Below are 18,370 nucleotides of genomic sequence, written 5' to 3' on the forward strand. Positions count from 1 at the left end.
CTTCAGTCAGAGTTGGGTTCTTTAAGCTCTCAAGGTCCAAACAGCTTGAGTGTTCAGGGTGAGCTTCAGTGCACAGAAATTACCTGGTAAGGTTCCAATATATAAGGTGCACAGCTGGATTGTATGATGGTTGTCAGTTTTGGGGGTACCCCTTCCGAAGACTTGGAGCCTGGTGTCTTCTACTGTTGGTGTTATTACTTTTTGTAACTCTGAAAGTTCTTCTAAATGTCTAATCCTCGGGCTTCTTTGGCTGCCAAAATTTCCTATAAAACCTACCTGCTTTTGTAGAGGTGTGCTTGAGGGTAGTGAGGTTGCCCAGAGACATGGTGGCCGCCCCATCCCTGGAGGTGTTCAAGGCCAGATTGGATGAGGCTTTGAGCAACCTGACCCAGTGGAAGGTGTCCCTGCCCATGTCAGGGGGGTTGGAACTGGATGGTCTTTAAGGGCCCTTCCAACCCAAACCTTCCTGTGATTCTATGACTCTATGTCTTTCACTTTCTAGTTGCAAAGGAAATCAGTTGTATGAGCTGAGTATCTTTGGGAAGAAGCTTCACAGTGATGGATTAAGGCTTTGAGAGGATGAAGGAAATGGAAGGAACATATTAAAGGTAGAGTTGCTTGCATTGTTGGGTCTGCAGTGCACTTCAGGAGAGAGATGATGTTGTTCTGGGGAAGGGTGACAGTGGAAAGGATGTTTTCAGGAGAGGGGAATGCAGAGGAATTAAAGATAATGACTTTCTGTTCCTACTCTTGTGAATCAAATACGATGGTGAAAGCCAGCCCAACAGCATTTCATTTTCCTTGTTTTTTTTTCCCAGGTCCTTGGCAATTGGTCACCAGTATTCCTCCCTGGGGACTCAGCCCATCCTCTGTGGGAGCATCCCAGGACTGGTACCCAAGCAGCTACGCTTCTGTCGGAACTATGTGGAGATCATGCCCAGCGTAGCAGAAGGGGTAAAGATTGGGATCCAGGAATGCCAACACCAATTTCGAGGGAGAAGATGGAACTGCACGACTGTCAATGACAGCTTAGCCATCTTTGGGCCCGTGCTAGATAAAGGTGAGTGTGGCACTATCAGTTTGGCAACAATAACATCCAAGATGGAGCAGAAACAGAGATCTTGAGAAACCTACTGTGAATTCACATGTTTCTGATAAAGTATGATTTAAATTGGGCTGCTGGAGACTGATTTGAGCTTGGTAAAGGAGGCACAGGCAGGGAATATTTTGTTGGCCAAGGATCCCATGCAAGCAGATCAACCCTGACCCAGATGGTGTTTCGTAGAAACAAGAAGATAATTAAATTTTCTCATAAGGATAGCAAGTAGATGTGTGCCTCCCCAGTGTAAGGACATTGGTTACCCACCACCTCAATTGTACAGGCAACATCCAGCCACAGGTAACCAGTTTTTCTACCTCAAACCTCTACTGGGATTCTGTAGGTGACCCAGAGATCTGGGTAACAACCCGCTTGGCAGTAAGCAGAGAGTGGAGTCATCTCTGACTGTGCTTGGAGCAGAAAGTTGGACTAGAGGTCTCCAAGCATCTCTTTCAACATGAATTATCCTATGATTTTACGTCCCTTGGAAGGAACACAAAGGATTATTGTGTTTTCAGTGGGCAAGCTGGACGTCTGTCGCCTTTTCTGAGCCCATGGCATTTCACGCTACATTTTCAGCTTTCTTGATGATTGCGGTGGGGAAATGATGGGCTGTTAGGGATGATTCCTAGGGACTAGACTTGCCCGATAACATTAGATTTGATACTGTAATGGAATACAGTGAAGATAAAAAGCCTGACAAAATTGCTATTAATTACTGGTTCTGCTTTTGCTGGTTTTGAATGTGGCAAATTAAGACAAGGTGCTAATTCAGGCAACTAATTCTGACACAGCATCCATTGATGTAAGTGGGAGCTCTTAGAAATGTTTAGGCCTACACTGTTGAATGCAGCGCGATTTAAGCAGCTGGTTAAATCTGAGTATCTGTTCTTTTCCCCTATAAGCTAGCAGGAGCCTATTTTAGCCCATAAGAAGTGTTATATCCTCCTTTTCCTTGTAGTACACCTTTTAAAGTCCAGCCTGTTCCTGCTGGTCTCACTAAGTCTGAGTCAAATTCTGCTCCTCTCCTCTCCTCTCCTCTCCTCTCCTCTCCTCTCCTCTCCTCTCCTCTCCTCTCCTCTCCTCTCCTCTCCTCTCCTCTCCTCTCCTCTCCTCTCCTCTCCTCTCCTCTCCTCTCCTCTCCTCTCCTCTCCTCTCCTCTCCTCTCCTCTCCTCTCCTCTCCTCTCCTCTCCTCTCCTCTCCTCTCCTCTCCTCTCCTCTCCTCTCCTCTCCTCTCCTCTCCTCTCCTCTCCTCTCCTCTCCTCTCCTCTCCTCTCCTCTCCTCTCCTCATGTATTCTTTCAGCAGCTGCCATCTGGAGATAGGGGTTGAGTTTGGTTTACCCTTGTTGCATTACTCAGAAGAGACTTGGAGATCTCCTTTTATATGAATTTTGAAAAACAGAGCAGCCAAGAGAGAGCAAAACCTTGGTTTGTATCATGGCACCAACTAGACCAGATGTTTTAAATGCACCTATCAGATGAATGGGTGCTTTCAGCGGTTGAGGTGTTTTTCACATACACACAAGCCCAACATAACTTTCTGAAGACGATTCACTGGGCACAGGCAATAAGTGAACCAGATAACCCAATGTCTTTGCCTCATCACTGGTTGCATGTCCTTAAGAACACATGGGGCACCTTGTGCTCCCATATGGTCTCAGATGAGGCACTCCACATCTCTTGTAGGATTTACACCCTGTGCATGAGGAAAGTGATCCTCACCTCCTTGCTGACCGAAGGAAACGCAATCCCACCAGCTGCCAAATGCTCTTATCTCACCACAGTGTTGACACAAAGGGTCTGTCCCTGCTTGAAACTGCAGGCTTTTGGTAGCCAGGCTCAGGGAGGGAAAGAAGGCTGGGACGATTTCATAACTGAAGAATGTTGTTCCTTGAGGGAGAATCAAACCACCCTTCAGTTTTGCTTCACCCAGAGCAGGAGGGGGGAGAAAAAAAAAAAAAGCTCAGTTGCATTCTTGTGCAGCAAATCCCCCAGGGTAGGAACATATTTTAGCTCCTACCCAGAAAGAGAGAAGTAGAAAATGAGAGAAAAGCAAGCAAGCAAACAAAACTTTCACTTTGCAGCTTGGGTTATAAGTTACTCAAGATCTAACTGCACATTTTCATTGGAATCAACAGGGACCCCATCCTCCCTCAAGACAAACCAGTGTAGACACAAGAGCAACTCCCTTTTGCCTTACATGACTATCTGCAACACTTTCATTGAAAAGGACTGTTTTTAATGCCTTCAGGAAATACTTTCTAGGTCTAAATCTCACTGGGACTGCCTCACTGTCTGGGCTGCCCTCGCTGTTTTGCTATCTCATTGCTAATTCAAGGCTAGGCTTGAGCTGTGATTCAGCAGTGCCAAACTGTCACTAGACTCTGGTCTCATTAAAAGCCATATTCTGATATCTCATGTAAAACTGGACTCTTTTTTTTCCACTATAAGCCTGTTCATGGAAGGAAATCCCAAAGGTTTTAGCTACAAGTGTACGTATATATTCTACATTTCTATCGTGTGCTGGTTTGGGCTGGGACTGAGTTAATTTTCTTCATAGTGACTACTATGAGGCTATGTTTTGGATTTGTACTGGGAACAGTGTTGATAATACAAGGATGTTTTAGTTATTCCTGAGCGGTGCTTGCACACATTCAAGGTCTTTCTGCTTCTCACGTCATCCCACCAGTGAGCAGTCTGGGGGTGCACAAGAACTTGTGAGGGGACACAGCCAGAATTGCTGACTCCAACAGACCAAAGGGATATTCCATACCGTACGATGTCATGTTTAGTGTATAAATTTGGGAGAAGAAGGAAGGGGGGACGTTTGGGTTAATGGTATTTTGTCTTCCCAAGTGACCGTTATGCAGGATGGAGCCCTGCTTCCCTGGACATGGCTGAACACCTGCTTGCCAAGGGGAAGTGGTGAATGAATTGCTTGTTTTGCTTTGCTTGCTTCTGTTGCTTTTGCTTTACCTATTTAACTGTCTTTATCTCAACCCACGAGATTTCTTATTTTTACTCTTCCCTCGTCCCACCACAGGGGAGTGAGTGAGTGTCTGTGTGGTGCTTAGTTTCCTGCTGGGGTTAAACCACAACACATAGCCAGGCCCAATGAACCACATCTTAAACAGCAACAGCATTCATCAGCCCAGCTACAAGGGAATGGTGACATTTATGGGATCTAGACTAGATGCTGTTTGGAGGCAGTACTTGACAGGCTTGGCCTTCTGTCCATCCAGCTCTTCACGTGTCGCTCAGGACATAGGATGATCTAAAGTTCCCCATCCCATCCAGATATTCAATTACTCGATTTTACATGTCCTTGTCTGAGGAGTAAAGGTTCCTTATTCGAAAGGAACAGAGTCACCTGCCTCACTCTCCTGTGCTACCTGCATGAGGAATGATTCGGACATTAACAGCAGGTGAAATTGCTACCAGGCTGTTGGAAGAGGAATTTTCTCCTCCTTTGTGGTCTTGGGAGAGTATGAGCAGCTGTGCAGTCAATGGAGAAACATTCAGATAGGTGCCACTGGTGTCTTTCTTACAAAGGGCTAGGGAATAGGTGTTCAAGTACCCTAAACTATTGGGAATGCAAAGAATGGGACCTTACATAGGAAAAGAACTTGAGCTCTTCTTCTCTACCTAAAGCTACCTATCTGTCTATCAGTCACATGTAAGAGACTGCAGTTCATGTACTTTCTAGTTTGCCATAAGTTCAGATCTCAACTACTGGACAGCAGAAAGAACCTCTCACTTGAATTTTGCTAACAGAAAAGTTTCTAGAGGAAACAATTGGTTCTCATTTGTTTCTTTGGGACTGATACCATTCCTTCACCTGCACTGCATGAAGCAGTGGAGCAGAACATGGCCACAGCCACACAAACTGAAGTGATTTCTTAGCCATAGCTCATGATCGACCACTTACGTGAGAGGTTTGACAGTTTGTAAGGCAGTTTCCATATCTTTCCATTTTCCAAGGAGAAGGGAAGATGCTTGAGTTGCCTTTAAAAATATACAGGATAAAACTTTGGAGCGCGTGGCAGAGGGACGCACCATCACTGGCAACAGAGAATGAACTGTGTAACCTAACAGGCATTTTCCTCCTCAGACTTAAGTTGCATTTACTGAGAATTGTGTCATTTGCCCTGTGGACTGAAGACGTTCATGTTTTAGTTGTAGTGCATTTTCTAGTCTCTCAACACTGTTTGAGAGCTCTTTGAAACTCCTCTGGACAGCAATATGAACTGAGCTCAAGAGAAATATTACAATAAAAGCTTATCATGACCCTATCTCTTTAAAGGATCATGGCACATAATTAAGTCAAAATAAAAGTTTCCTCTCTCTCCTGCACCCCCCCCATTCAATAAAAGTGAATTACCTCAAACTCTTTAGGCCCCCAGTTCGTTTAAATTTAAAAAGGGAGCCCTTGTCTATATATTTCTTTCACTCACTCCCACCTCCTTCTGCTAAAGACTGGCTGGGGCTTTAAACCTGCCAGCTGGACTGAGAAATGGTTAATAGTTATTGTGGAGGAGCAGCTTTTAATGAACTATTGAAGAATGATACATTGATGGAGTAATGGGAGTTTAAGTCGCTCTGTAATGAAACAGGTTCTCATCGCGGACCCATTGTGGTGTAAATACAGCACGACTCTCCCACTGTTTGGTCAGGACTAAATAGCAGAGGCCAGAGGGGGGTCAGCTTATGGGGTCTCCGCTTTAGTTAATCAATCTGATTGGATTAGGGTCACTGCGATCCCTAATAATGTCAAAGGTTACGCCAAACTGGATTAAATGCTTTGTTGGAGAGGGCTCAGATTCTTTCAGCTTTCACCGACAGGGCTTGTTTATTAGAGTTTAACACTCATGCAACCTTGGGAAGCCGCACTGTCCCTTTTTGTACGTCGGGGCGTTTGCCGGCGTGCGAGGGGGTTTGAACGAGCCAGGGCGGGTGCGCGCACGTCCCATTGCTTTGTCAAGTGTCTGCACCCGTCGGATGTGCCCTCTGAGGACATATATCAAATTCCCCACTGGACAAATGAGAGCCTAATGGGTGATGCAGAGGCTTGGAGGCATAAATTCATTCCGGAAATAATCGTTTGCCATCGCCCCTGCTAGAAGGCAAGTGATGAGAGCTACAAAAGCACTCTAGTGACCCACTGTTCATGTCCCTCTGTGTTAACCCTGTTCCTGTCCAGCAAAGAGATGTTCTTTTTGGTACAGCTCATGTCTGTGCAGTTAACAGGATGAGCATGGAATGAAATACGGAGTATTCAAGACCACTTTGTTGCTTTGCTATTAAATTGGGTAGAAGTCTTTCCTTCCAGCACTTCCAACTCAAATCAAGTTGGGATAGGACAGAATGGGATGAGATGGTTTCTCCCTTTCAGTTTATCCAGGGCATCTATGAAGCTTAAAGAAACTCTATTACCTTCACTCATGATGTTCCTGCAGATGACATTGTCTTATATACGTGGCAGCATGTCTTTCAGAAAATCTCTTTGAAGGCCACTTGGCAGTGGAAAGGGGCAACAATAATACTGTGTTCTTGGTGGAGATATGAGATCTTAGTATCTCAAATGCCTCTCCCCTTCTTGCAGCACTGTGCACACTGCATGTTTGTAGCCTGTCAGGACTGTCGGATAATCCAAGCAGGATTCTTTCATGATGCAGACTGGAGAATTTCACCTCAAGACTTTTGGAATGAAACCAAAATCTGGATTTGACTATGACATGCTCCCAAAGGACATCTTGCCTTGACATACCACCACGAGAAAATCTAGCTATCTACCTCCGCTTTTACAAGACCTCTTATTTCTAATGTGACATGGTTCTGGTGTTGACAACCAGCCACTATATCTTGCTTTGCTAGATTCAGAATAACTTTTCTAGAACAGAGCATTTTCTTTGCTAATTATGTCTTATAGAAAGTTAAAGAAGAGGCTTGCAGAAGAGCAGTGGGTCAGCAAAAGTTTGGGTTCATGATGTCAGACAGCAAGACAGGTTGAGGGAGTTCCATTTGATGCTAGGGTCCTTTGGGGCATGATTCATCTGATGCGTTCTAGACAGCTAGGATTGAATTAATCACACCCTGAAGTCTCTACACCTCTCCATCAATCACTGAGGGAATCCAGGGAGACCGGCTCTTGATGAGAAGACTCCTGCTCCCAGGGACTACATGAAGGGCAGAGCAGGCATTTGTCTAGCTCATGAGAGATGTGGGATTCAACCTACACTCAGTTTCATATGGGATCCTGGGCATCTTTGCAGCTAGGCTTATTTTGGACTAGGTTTACTTTCCAGCTAGGCTTATTTTGGAGTCTAGACTTTTTGGGGATAAGCCCCATGTCTTGCCTCTCTCAAGAAAGCCAAAACGTAGCTGTGATCATGGGTTGACTCTTTTATCCCTGTTACTACTGTGGATGAGAAAGCTTATGTTGTTCTAGTGAAATCCATGTGGGTTTTCCCTGGGTTTAGCAAGAACAGAACAAAACTTTTAAATTCAGTTATAATACCTCAGAGACACAAGCCTCTGCATTTTTTTTTCTTACTGTGTTGCAATAACATCACTCCACATGCTCTCCGATAGGCCTGATCTCATCTACCAAAGTTAGATGTCAAAATCTGAGCTAGTCACCCCAGGCCTCCTTCGTAGTCAGTAGAGAGTAATCAGCATCTCCAGAAAGCAATTCATCTGACCTATCTTAGACACCTATCTCAGGATAACATGATTCATACCAAGATGTTTATTTCTCTCCATTGACTATAGAGGGAGCCTAGGGCTACAGGCTCAGACTTCCATGTGTACTTCTTAGAGGCCCATCTGGGGGACAAAGATCCCACCCCCACATCATTCTCCTGTTAGAAAGCAGTCCTGGCATCCAGCCTCTGTTGGAGAGGCCAATTTACTAATGCAAGAGCATGGTAATGGAAAGGATCTCCTGGACCATTGAATACAGGCAGTCCCTTGCTGTTTCAGGCATAAGACCATCTCATGATGCCTTGCATGGCTTAAAACGAACACGTTTAGCAGACCTCATCATATTTTCCTGATGGTATTCTGGCATCTCAGCTGTCTCTGTGCCAAATGCTTCCCTCTTTTTCCTTGCTCTAGATCAGACTTCACTTCTGCAATAAAGTAAGGCATGAGCAGAAAGCCACAAGATACTGATCCATCCAGGAGGTTAGTTACATGTAGGAGGTACTTTCTGCTCTCTCATGAAACTCTTCCCAAGAGGATCTGATTTCCAACCACACCCCGTCTACCTCTCTGCTAATGGCAATTTGGGCAGCTGCCCTGGTATCAACAACGGAGATCTACAAACTCTACCCTGTAACTATGGGGAAGGAAACTGGAAGGATCAGGATTGAAAATGTGACTATGCAAGCTCCACTCAGCCCTCAAGATGCATGAATACTGTAGGCCAGAGATTTGCAGTGCTGCTGAGGAAAGGACTGGCAGATCCTGGCTCAAGGCAGAAGCATCAGTTGAGCTTAGTGTCAATGTAAACTGATTTTGGAGCTGGGATTACTGCAGGGGATGAGACAGTCATAAGTGGCAGTGTATTGCTGCACTACCTGAGTCCACTTTCCTTTCCAACAGGTACAGGACAGCCCGTATTCACAGTTGCAGCATTTCTGGACTGGCTTTTATACAGCTAAGGGGAGGTCTAGATGAGCTGTAACCATATCTCTGGTTTGTAGCTCACATCAGCACTGGGAGATTAGCAGCATCCACTGATGCTTCCACTTCGGCAAGGCCAAAACTGCAACAGCAGCAAACAGAGATGCTGAGGAAAACTGTCAACGTGTTAGTCCTTCAGCCTTTAGGAACAGAACATCAGTGAGGTGGTAGAGGAAATCCTCCTTTTATTGGTGGAGCTGCTGGTAGGGCCAGGGCACCATCAGAAGGGGTCACTTGAGCTTCTTATGACTTCAAATGTGTTCAAGGGCAAGCACCAGGCAGCTTTCTGGTACAGTAGGATAGCACTCAGAGGATTATGAATTGAATCATGGAATCATAAAATGGTTTGGTTTGGTTTGGTTTGGTTTGGTTTGGTTTGGTTTGGTTTGGTTTGGTTTGGAAAGGGCCTTAATGATCATCCAGTTCCAACCCCCCTGCCACGGACAGGGACACCTCCCACCAGACCAGGCTGCTCAACACCCCATCCAACCTGGCCTTGAACACTTCCAGGGAGCAGGCATCCACAACTTCTCTAGGCAACCTGTTCCAGTACCTCACCACCCTCATCATGAAGAATTTCTTCCTGATGTCTAACCTAAATCTTCCCCCTTCCACTTTAAAGCCATCCCACCTCATCATACCACTACATGCTCTTCTTAAATGCCCTCCCCAGCTTTCTTGAGGAGGATTAGGGTTAGGGTTGGTCTCCCTTCAGGTACTGGAAGGCCACTATAAGGTCTCCCCAGAGCGTCTCTGGTTGCATTTGCCTCTCCATCCCCAATGCAATCAGGTGAGTCAACATGGCCCGGGTTTGGTAGGCTCAAGTATACCTTGGTCTTCTTAGAAAGAGGCCCTGACCTCATCACCTCTGCACCTGCAAAGTGATCCCAGGGATAAAGATCTGGCTTTTGTGCATCTGTACTCTTCTCTGGAGATGAGACAGCCCATATAAACAGCTGTAAACAGCCAACACCCAGACTCAGGCTGCAACCCCAGGAGAGCAGTGATGGTGAAAAGGAAATGGCAGCAATTCCAGGTCCCGATCCTGTTTGCTTTCTATGCTCCCTCTACCTCCCACTGCACCAACCCTCATCTGTCAACCCTGACATGGAAAATTTTATTTTTTCTTTTCTGGCGACTAAAACATTAGACAGGGGATCAGGGAGGAGAGAAGGACCAAGACAGCCTGTGGCTACAAAACCGGTGATGTCTCTCCCGGCGGCTGGAGGCACCGGAAACTTCTGCCTCAGGCGGCGTGCACAATGCGATGGCCTGGCAGGGAGCAGGCTGTGCAGAGTTATAGATTTATTTCCTTCCCCCCCCCCTCCCCTTTCTCCCCTTTCCCTGCTGGGTACATTGCATTCCCCAGTTGGGCTCAGGCTGGTTGCAACAAGGAGCTCCCTCTGCCGCATCCCAGAGTGCCAAGTCCAAGCGTGGGAGCTAGTCCTAGACAAAAGGGAACAGTAGAGGGAGCTGATTAGCATCCCTTTGTCCTTGGAGAATCCCAGCCCCAAATGGGCCCTTGGCTCACAACAGGCAGCACAAACACACACACACACATGGATGGGAGCCAGGGAGGGAAACGAGGGAGGTGGAGGCTTGGTTGCCTTCATCCAGGCGATGGGGGAAGGGGGACACCGCTATGAGATGGGAACCCAGCCAGGGTGCACCATCCTCAGGTCCACAAGGGCGTTTTTTGCTGGTTGAGGAGATAGACCCGCGTCTGCCCGTGTTCCGATGTACCAAACTGCCAAAACAAGCAAAGTCTTCTGACAAAGAGGGATCCAAGCCCATGAATGTGGCTTTTCTTCCCTGTGAGATGTGTTGAGCTGGCAGTGCTGAATAGACTTGAGGGTTTTAAGGCCAGGAGGGGCTGTGGGATCATCTGGATGGACTTCTGTACAACAAGCAGAGAATTTCCTCCTATCCCCACCCCCAAAACAGATATCATAGAGGAGCAAGAGGTAGAACAAGGGGTATAAAGATGCTTCTTTCTGTGCTGTAGGCTTGCATGGCAGGGGAGTGGGGCTGTCTCCTTCAAAGCAGATAGGACAGACAACCAAGACACTTATGAACAGGAGACAGGTTAGCACGCTCCCTGCTAAGGTCTGCGTGCACATTGATGGATCTACTTCACTCATTCCTTGCTGCCTCCACCTTGTCTTTCAGGAAGGTCTTTCAAAGGAAGGACTCTCTGGCCATGCAAGAAGATCCGTAGGATTAGCAAAGAGGCCAGGGTCAGCCACCAGGAGAGGGAATGGTTCAAAGGGATTAGCATGACTATATTTGGATTTCTGATGTACATGTGAACCATGTGCTTACAGGAATGATTAGGGACCAGTCAAGTTAAAACTGAGCAGCAAGGACAAAGCAGGAATAAGAGGAAAGCAGACTTATGGGGGCTCCAAAGTCTTGGGAGATACAAAGTCAAAGAATCAGAGTGCTTCATGGGAGGCAGAACCTAGCTGAAGTAAGTAGGGACTTCTACTGCTCCAGGCTAGGCAGGGATGCTACAGAGAAGTAGCCTTTCTTCTTAAAACAGCATGAAATGAGTGAAAACAAGAGAACTGCAGAGTGCATAGTAGCCCCCAAGACATTAAGCATTGAAGTGCAATGTCTCCTAGTCACCTTTTACATGATCTCATGGGTCACTGAGATGCTTCTGGAGAATGTTGCCTACAGTAGATCATTGTAAGATGGATCCATAAAAGAGGGTTATAGAATCATAGAATCATAGAATAACCAGGTTGGAAGAGACCCACCGGATCATCGAGTCCAACCGTTCCTATCAAAATATATATAGATATGTCCAAAAGTATGGATATGCTTTAGGGAAGTACTTTAAGGAAAGTATTTTGGTTTTGGTTTGGTCTTGGAGTGCTGTTTCAGGAAGTAGGTGGCATGGTGAACTGCACGGAGGGTCTGGAGCTTTGGCTGTAGGTGACCCTAAAAAACAACAGCAAAATAAAAACAGAAAGCCAGAGAGTCCACCAGATACTGGAAAACACAGAGCCACCCACAGGGCTTGAGGTGGATACAGGTCATAAGTGGAGGAATGGAGAGTGTCTTTCAGTTTTTATTCCATCTTGCCTCATCTCACCCTTCCTAGAGAAGAAAACCAGCTTACAACATATACATGTTATTAGGCTGGCTTCTCCAGACCTAGTCTGGACCAATGATAGGGAGCAAGGCAGAAAAGAGAGGTTCTGGTTCTTGCTCTGCTGCGATGGAGACAGTGGAGCAGGTCGCCCTTCTTCTGCATCTCTACTTCCCACGGAATACACCACAGAAACAAATGGATAATTCAAAGAGCGTGATACCAAAGTAGGTCATGTGCAGGGCCCTGAAGCTCTTGCAGCAGAATTTAGGGAGTTTTATTGGCCTACTTATGACTATTGCTCTCAAGTTTGATCGACGGGGCAGTAATACTTCATGGAACATTTTCTGGTAGGCTGCAGCTTGTTGACTAAGCACCTGGCACATTTTCCTCTCCATTATTTCCAAGTGCTAAATCACATTAAATGATAGCTAATAATTATGGTTTATCCTTTCCTAATCATGCTTTCCCAGGGAAGCTGTTGCCACAGGGATGTTGTGGGAGTGTGAATGGGTGGGAAGGGCACAAGGAGATATTTCTATTCACCCGGAGCCATAAAAAAAGTTGGAGACCCCCCTTAGGCTAGGCATGCAGCATCGAGCCTAGGAGATATTATATCTTGTCAAAAATGTATTTAGTTATTTTCTGGGTCAGTTTTCCATCAGAAAAAAAAAGCAGCTGCATCAAAACAGAGATGTATTGCAGGATGCCTTCAGTTTCAAAGCAAAAATGCACAACTTCAGCTTTCTTGTTTCATTTTGCACATTTCAGGGAGTTTCACATTCTTGAAATTATGCTCATTTATTTCTGTTTATTTTGAATGTGTTCTTATAACAAAATAAGAAGTCAATAAACTACAGCACACTGTATCTTTAATATTTTATAGAATATTGTGATGTTTTGATATTATGGAAGCTGAATGATTTTAACTTGTCAAACAAAAAAATTCTGATGTTAGCAGGATAAAATACTTAATAGACTAGAATTTCTTTTTTCCCAGTCTCTCATCCCATGGAAAAATTCAGACTCTCATATTTTCCATATGATTTTCAACTCTTAAAAATAAAACAAAACAGAATTTCTCATAATAAATTTAATATTTTGACCTTCATTGCTAGCCTTAGGCATGACATACTTTCCGAACTCCTTGATTCTGATAGGCTGCCTAAATCCAGATTAACTGAGAGCAAAGTATTAGCAGTGCTCTCCTAAGGATCCCTCTAAATTCATAAAGCAGTCCTAGAGCTCTATGAAATAAGCTGCCAGAGATAAACCCCAAATCTATAACTTACTTTCCCCCATAATAAACACTGAGTCCCTTTGTGAAGATGCTCCAACAGGAAATTGCATAGATTCTCCTTAGAGAAGAAACTAAAGGGGGAGAAGTGTTCTAGTGTCAGTCATAGTATGGTTTGGGTTGGAAGAGACTTTCAAAGATCACCTAGCCCAGCCCATCAACTTGTGCAATTGGTTTTGGTGGAGAAAGATGTTTCTGTTCATACAACAGGCCAGGTGGACACTGAAGCTTTTGAACTTCTCAGCCAGCAGAAAAGCACCATCTCAGTTTTAAGTTCCATGTTTCCAGTGTTTCTCCCAAGATTTCAGGAACTATACAAAATGATAAATAATTAGTATGTAAGAATAAGCAAAAGTAAGAGTTAAAAAAGATCCCTAAAACCTCACTTCAGCCAAAGCCAATCACTAACCTCCAGAAGTTTCCTGTCCCATCAGTCATTAATACTTTTGTTCATTATTCATTTTAAGGGTATTATGACTTCCCTGAATCTTTAAATCAGCCTGATATAAAGCCAGCATTTTTTTTTTCAAAAAGAAGAGAGAAGGAAGAGTGACAAAGGTGCTTGGTTTGTGATTTTGTTTGTCGTGGGGTTTATTTAAGGAACCCAAACATTTCTCCAAGTTTAACCTTTTCATGTAGATACTTTGGAAATGGATGGTACTCTGCTGTAACAGCCATGCTCCTCATTACAGCTCTGACACAAGCCTCACACACCGGTGCTGGCTGCAAAATAATAGCCATTCAAAGTCTGCATAATAGGACAGATGCAATTTAAAAATATATGTATCAGCATTACAGGTCTACTGGAAAAGAGGCTGTAATCACCGATGTTGCAATTCAGTGAGGTCACTGCGTCAAGCACTCTGAGCTATTAACTACATGTATTTGCCTATTTTATGGGCTTGACCACTACTGTGGTTGACCAAAAGCTGGTATTATATTGGGCTTTTCTTGCTGGGGCTGCGTCTTCTGATATTTGAGAGGCTGTGGTGCAGACAACTAATTGTTAATCCAGGGCTGCACCTTTTCTTGTAGAAGCTTATACCTGCTGATGTTTCAGACGTTTCTTTGGTTTCATCAGCCCTGCCAGAAGAAGAAGGGTGTTCTTAATTCGGACTGGGTAACTCAGCCAGGTCGTCTGGTTTAAAATAACAGAAGAGCTAAGCTTGGTACTGATTTGGATCAGTTTGGGATAAACCCCAGTGTGGGATGGTGGATCTTCATCACTCTGTAAGCCACAAGTGACATACATCAGAAAGTCTGGGATAGCAGTGTACTAGGACTACCTCAAAAGACGACAGTGGCTCTTCTGGAGCTGGCCTGGGCAAGCAAACCACATCCCAGAGTAATACAGCCCAGCGATACTGGGCTTCTAGTCCCAACGCAGCATAGCCCTGCTGCTAACCAACCACATACCATAGCCGGGGCAAAGACCCATATGCAAAATATTGGAGAGCCATATGGGATTCAGGAGGTGCTAAGGAGCCACTCCTGCCCTAACAACTTGAACTTAAACTACTCGCTCAAGCTAATACCCAAGCCTGCCTTGAATTTAAGCTGCTCACCTGAACTAACACACAAACTGCCTTGCCTTAAAAACTATTTTAACCCTGCTTAGCCAACTGGGGTTAACCAGTTTGGGTGAACTGTGTGTCTTCTTTGTGCAGGGCTTAGCAGCTGGGAGCTTTTCATTTCTGTGCTTGATCTCTGAAGTTCTATGAGACTATAGGAATCCACAGAACATGGGCATTTTACTGATGTAGTTAAATGTATTTACTCAACAGGACTTTGAGCTTCAGATACTGGCATGATACACTTAGCATTAAAATAAGGGCAAACACAGGCCTTGAAATCTGAAGAATCCCTGCAGTTCCTTACCAAAACTTCTCATCTCTATACGAGATGACATATCCAGGGTGAAGTGGAAACTCATTCTCAGCCCTGCTTTGCTCCGCTTTGCTCTCAGTTCTTGAACTCTTCAGGCTTCCACCAGTCCCCAAAAGCAGCACCAAAGCTGATGGTGATGCCCATAGCATCTATGCTTATCCAGAATAGAAGACCAAACATGCAGATTAGAAGAAAAACATGCCAAAATCTTCACCATAGCAAGAAACGTAGCAAAAGAATTGCACATATTCAAGAAAGCCAAGAGGATGGTGAGGCCTGGGAGTGATTTGTGGGAAGGAGATAACATTTTTTATCAGCATTGGCATTGCTCAACTGCAGGATAGTACCATGCAGCGTATCGGTGACAGCTCCAGCTGGCTGGCTTCCTTTTACATCAGGAGGTCCCGCAGCATCCACAACATGAGCTGTATCATTAGTCACCGGTGCCATACTCAACATGGGAGCCATGGTTGAATATCTGAAGAGTGATGCTCAGCTGAAGAGCAACAGTGTGGTCTCCAGGAATAAGCCAAGAACCAAACCCAATTTCCTATAGCCCACTAATAGCTTCCTGCCCTCCCCAGCTTACATCCATTGTCAGTACTTGCAAAGGCTCCATATCCCATTGCCAATTGCTTAATCCATTCCTTCCCACCCCACTGTCAATACAATAATACCCCACTGAGGAGATCCACCCACCAGGAAATCCCCCTTTAACACCCTGCAAAGAAGCAGCCAGATTTATCTCTGCTGCTGCTCTGGAAAATTAAGAGAGGACTCATCTGCTCTAATCCTCTCTTAAGATTTCAAGATGAGGCCTGTGTTAGATATTACCATATTACCATATCTAACAGCTCCTACGTGTGCCTTGCAATGCTACTGCTCCATGGAGGTAAATCATGTACCAACACATATTTCAGGGACCCTACTATCTCCCTCTGAAGGCATAAATGACTGAACCTTTCCAACAACATCATAAAAATGCCTGGAATGAAGACTTGGGTTAAATGAGCTTGGAGATCTTCCTGAAGAATGAATCTTATCACTCATCCACAGCCTTCTGCTCGAGAGTTTGGGGGCCACTCCTTACATGTAGGTAGATGACAGCCATGGAGCAGCTGAAGTTCTGGGGTGAAGGTATCCACTTGGGAAGCGGGTGACTGAACATTTTGGTTATTGCTGCTCTTCAGGCTTTGCTGTTTCACAGTGAAAGCCTGAAGTTTCTTAGGGACTCCTGGAAGAGTCAGGGAGCACAAGTTTTCATGATTTGTGGTGGACAGCGGGAAACTGGGAAGGAGTGAGGAGGCCAAGGGCCATCGTCAACACTGATTGGTGTAGCACTCCTTTCTAAGCCATGCAAGACTTTTGTGTCCTTACTGTTATACCACCCAGCAGGCACTGTGCAAAACGTACCCAGCCTTGTTGTGGTGAGCTGTCCTGGGCAGACTTTTGAAATAAACCATGACTACACAGTTACCTGAAATTGCTGGAGACCAGACTTTCTGACCACATGCGTATATCAGGTCCAGATGATGCTGAAGTGAAGACTGGGTGATTTGATCTCAGCTTTTCCCCAAAACACAAACCAAGCTGGTCTTCTCAGGGTAAACAAATTCAGATGTTTGCTTTGGGGTTCTGGGCCATCGTTTCCATCTAACTCCTTCATTTTGGCAATCTCTGCCTACCTGGAAGTAAGAAATACTAATATATCCACTAAGCTCCAGAATTATGTTGTCCAGTAAAGAGGCTTGTTGGGCCATGTAATATGCAAACCTAAGAGTTTTTACTCCTCCCAGCTAAACTGGGGGAAGCATCTATTTGGAGAGATGCATTTTCAAGTCCATAACCGTCAAAAACTTTCTTGTGCCAGCACAAATCCCAGTTCCTGTTGCCATATTCAGTCCTGCAAGCCTTTTGCTGGCAAGTCTGGAACTGTACTGAAGACGTGAGCCATTTGCATGCTTAAAGGTTGCAGGACCAAACTGATTAGAAAGATTCAGCAAATTCTCCAATCAGAGCATTAGCAAAGATCCACTAGGTGAGGAGCTGGCTCTGGATACATAGTTGGCTCAGAATAACTTCCACTGGTTTCCACCGAGAGCTGGAAGTTCTCAGCTTCTCTCGGGATTGATCTCTGCACCTGCAAAGTGAATGCTTGTAAATATTGTTGCGGTTTTGGTGGCTTTTTCTTTATAATATCAAAACCTGCTACTTTGATTAGGGATGGGGGTAAAAAAAAATCTGACAGTGTTTTCTGGCATTTAGTCCCTAATTGGAATATTCCCTTTGGGTATTTATACAAAATATTAAGTTGGCCCAGATATTTTTTTATGAATAAGACTTTAATTAAATTTTTACATATTAAATGTACATCAATCGAAATAGTTAGACAAATAGCACGAGTGTTAGTCATGGGATGAATCAGTCGAAGATTGCGTATGTTACAACAGCCTCTCCCTCCGAGGGCACATGTGAGATGCTGAAAGGCAAGAGAAATTAGCATGAGAGATGGAAGTGAGTGAGAAGAGAGAGAAAAACGAGGTACCCAGTGGGTTTAAGAACGTAAAAGCTCCTTCGTTTACGCAAGCATAAGTCATAGAGTCAAGGGACCTGAGTTTTATTCCCAGCTCTACCATCGATAGGCTATGCAACTTCACAGCATTACTTTTTTTTCCTCTCTTCCTTGCACTTCCACCTCTTCCCTTGGTTTGTCCAGGTTAATTTGACAAGTTCTCCTCCACGTCCACTACAATCACAGCTGAGGGACTGGGGTTAGACTTTAGGGAGAGCAGTCTAACGGTAAGGGTAGTGAAGCGCGAGGATAGATTGCCTGAGGAAGGGGTGGGAGCTCCGACCTGGGAGGTTTTTGAGAACAGGTTAGACAAACATCTGTCAGGGATAGTTTAGGCAGAGTGGATCCTGCCTTTGGGCAGAAGGGTGCGATGTCCAAGTCTGATATCTATGATTTAAAGGCTTTTCTAGAGCAAGGGCTGAGCCTGCCAGGGCATCTAGATATCAGTTTCATGAAAATACCAAGAAGCAAGGTATCTTATTCAAAAAAGTAAGCTTTTTGTAGGGAATAAATACTCCTATACCAAGATGCACCCCTAATTACACTGAAATAAGTTATCTGCCATTTCCTTTGAATTAGACAATGTTTATTCTGACTTACACCAGGCCAAGAGGAGAATCAGGCCCCTTGTTGTTCTGCTGATGGCCCAAATCTAATTTTACTTTACCCAATTTATTCAGTAACTCATTTTCAAAGGCATTTCCTAAGGGTTCTTGGTTGTTCTTCTTTT

General features: G+C 44.8%; 1 protein-coding gene across 2 annotated transcripts in view; it reads left to right on the top strand.

The window, feature by feature from the left end:
• The window catches only part of WNT3A (Wnt family member 3A), a 93,271-nt gene that overhangs the window by 51,061 nt on the left and 23,840 nt on the right, over positions 1–18,370 (top strand). For both annotated transcript variants that reach the window (XM_069860415.1, XM_069860416.1), the window contains exon 2: positions 819–1,060. In XM_069860415.1, the coding sequence (XP_069716516.1) occupies positions 819–1,060 (242 nt within the window). The remainder of the gene's footprint in view (positions 1–818; positions 1,061–18,370) is intronic.

This window comes from Phaenicophaeus curvirostris, chromosome 6 (assembly GCF_032191515.1).
Source record: "Phaenicophaeus curvirostris isolate KB17595 chromosome 6, BPBGC_Pcur_1.0, whole genome shotgun sequence".
NCBI lineage: Eukaryota > Metazoa > Chordata > Aves > Cuculiformes > Cuculidae > Phaenicophaeus > Phaenicophaeus curvirostris.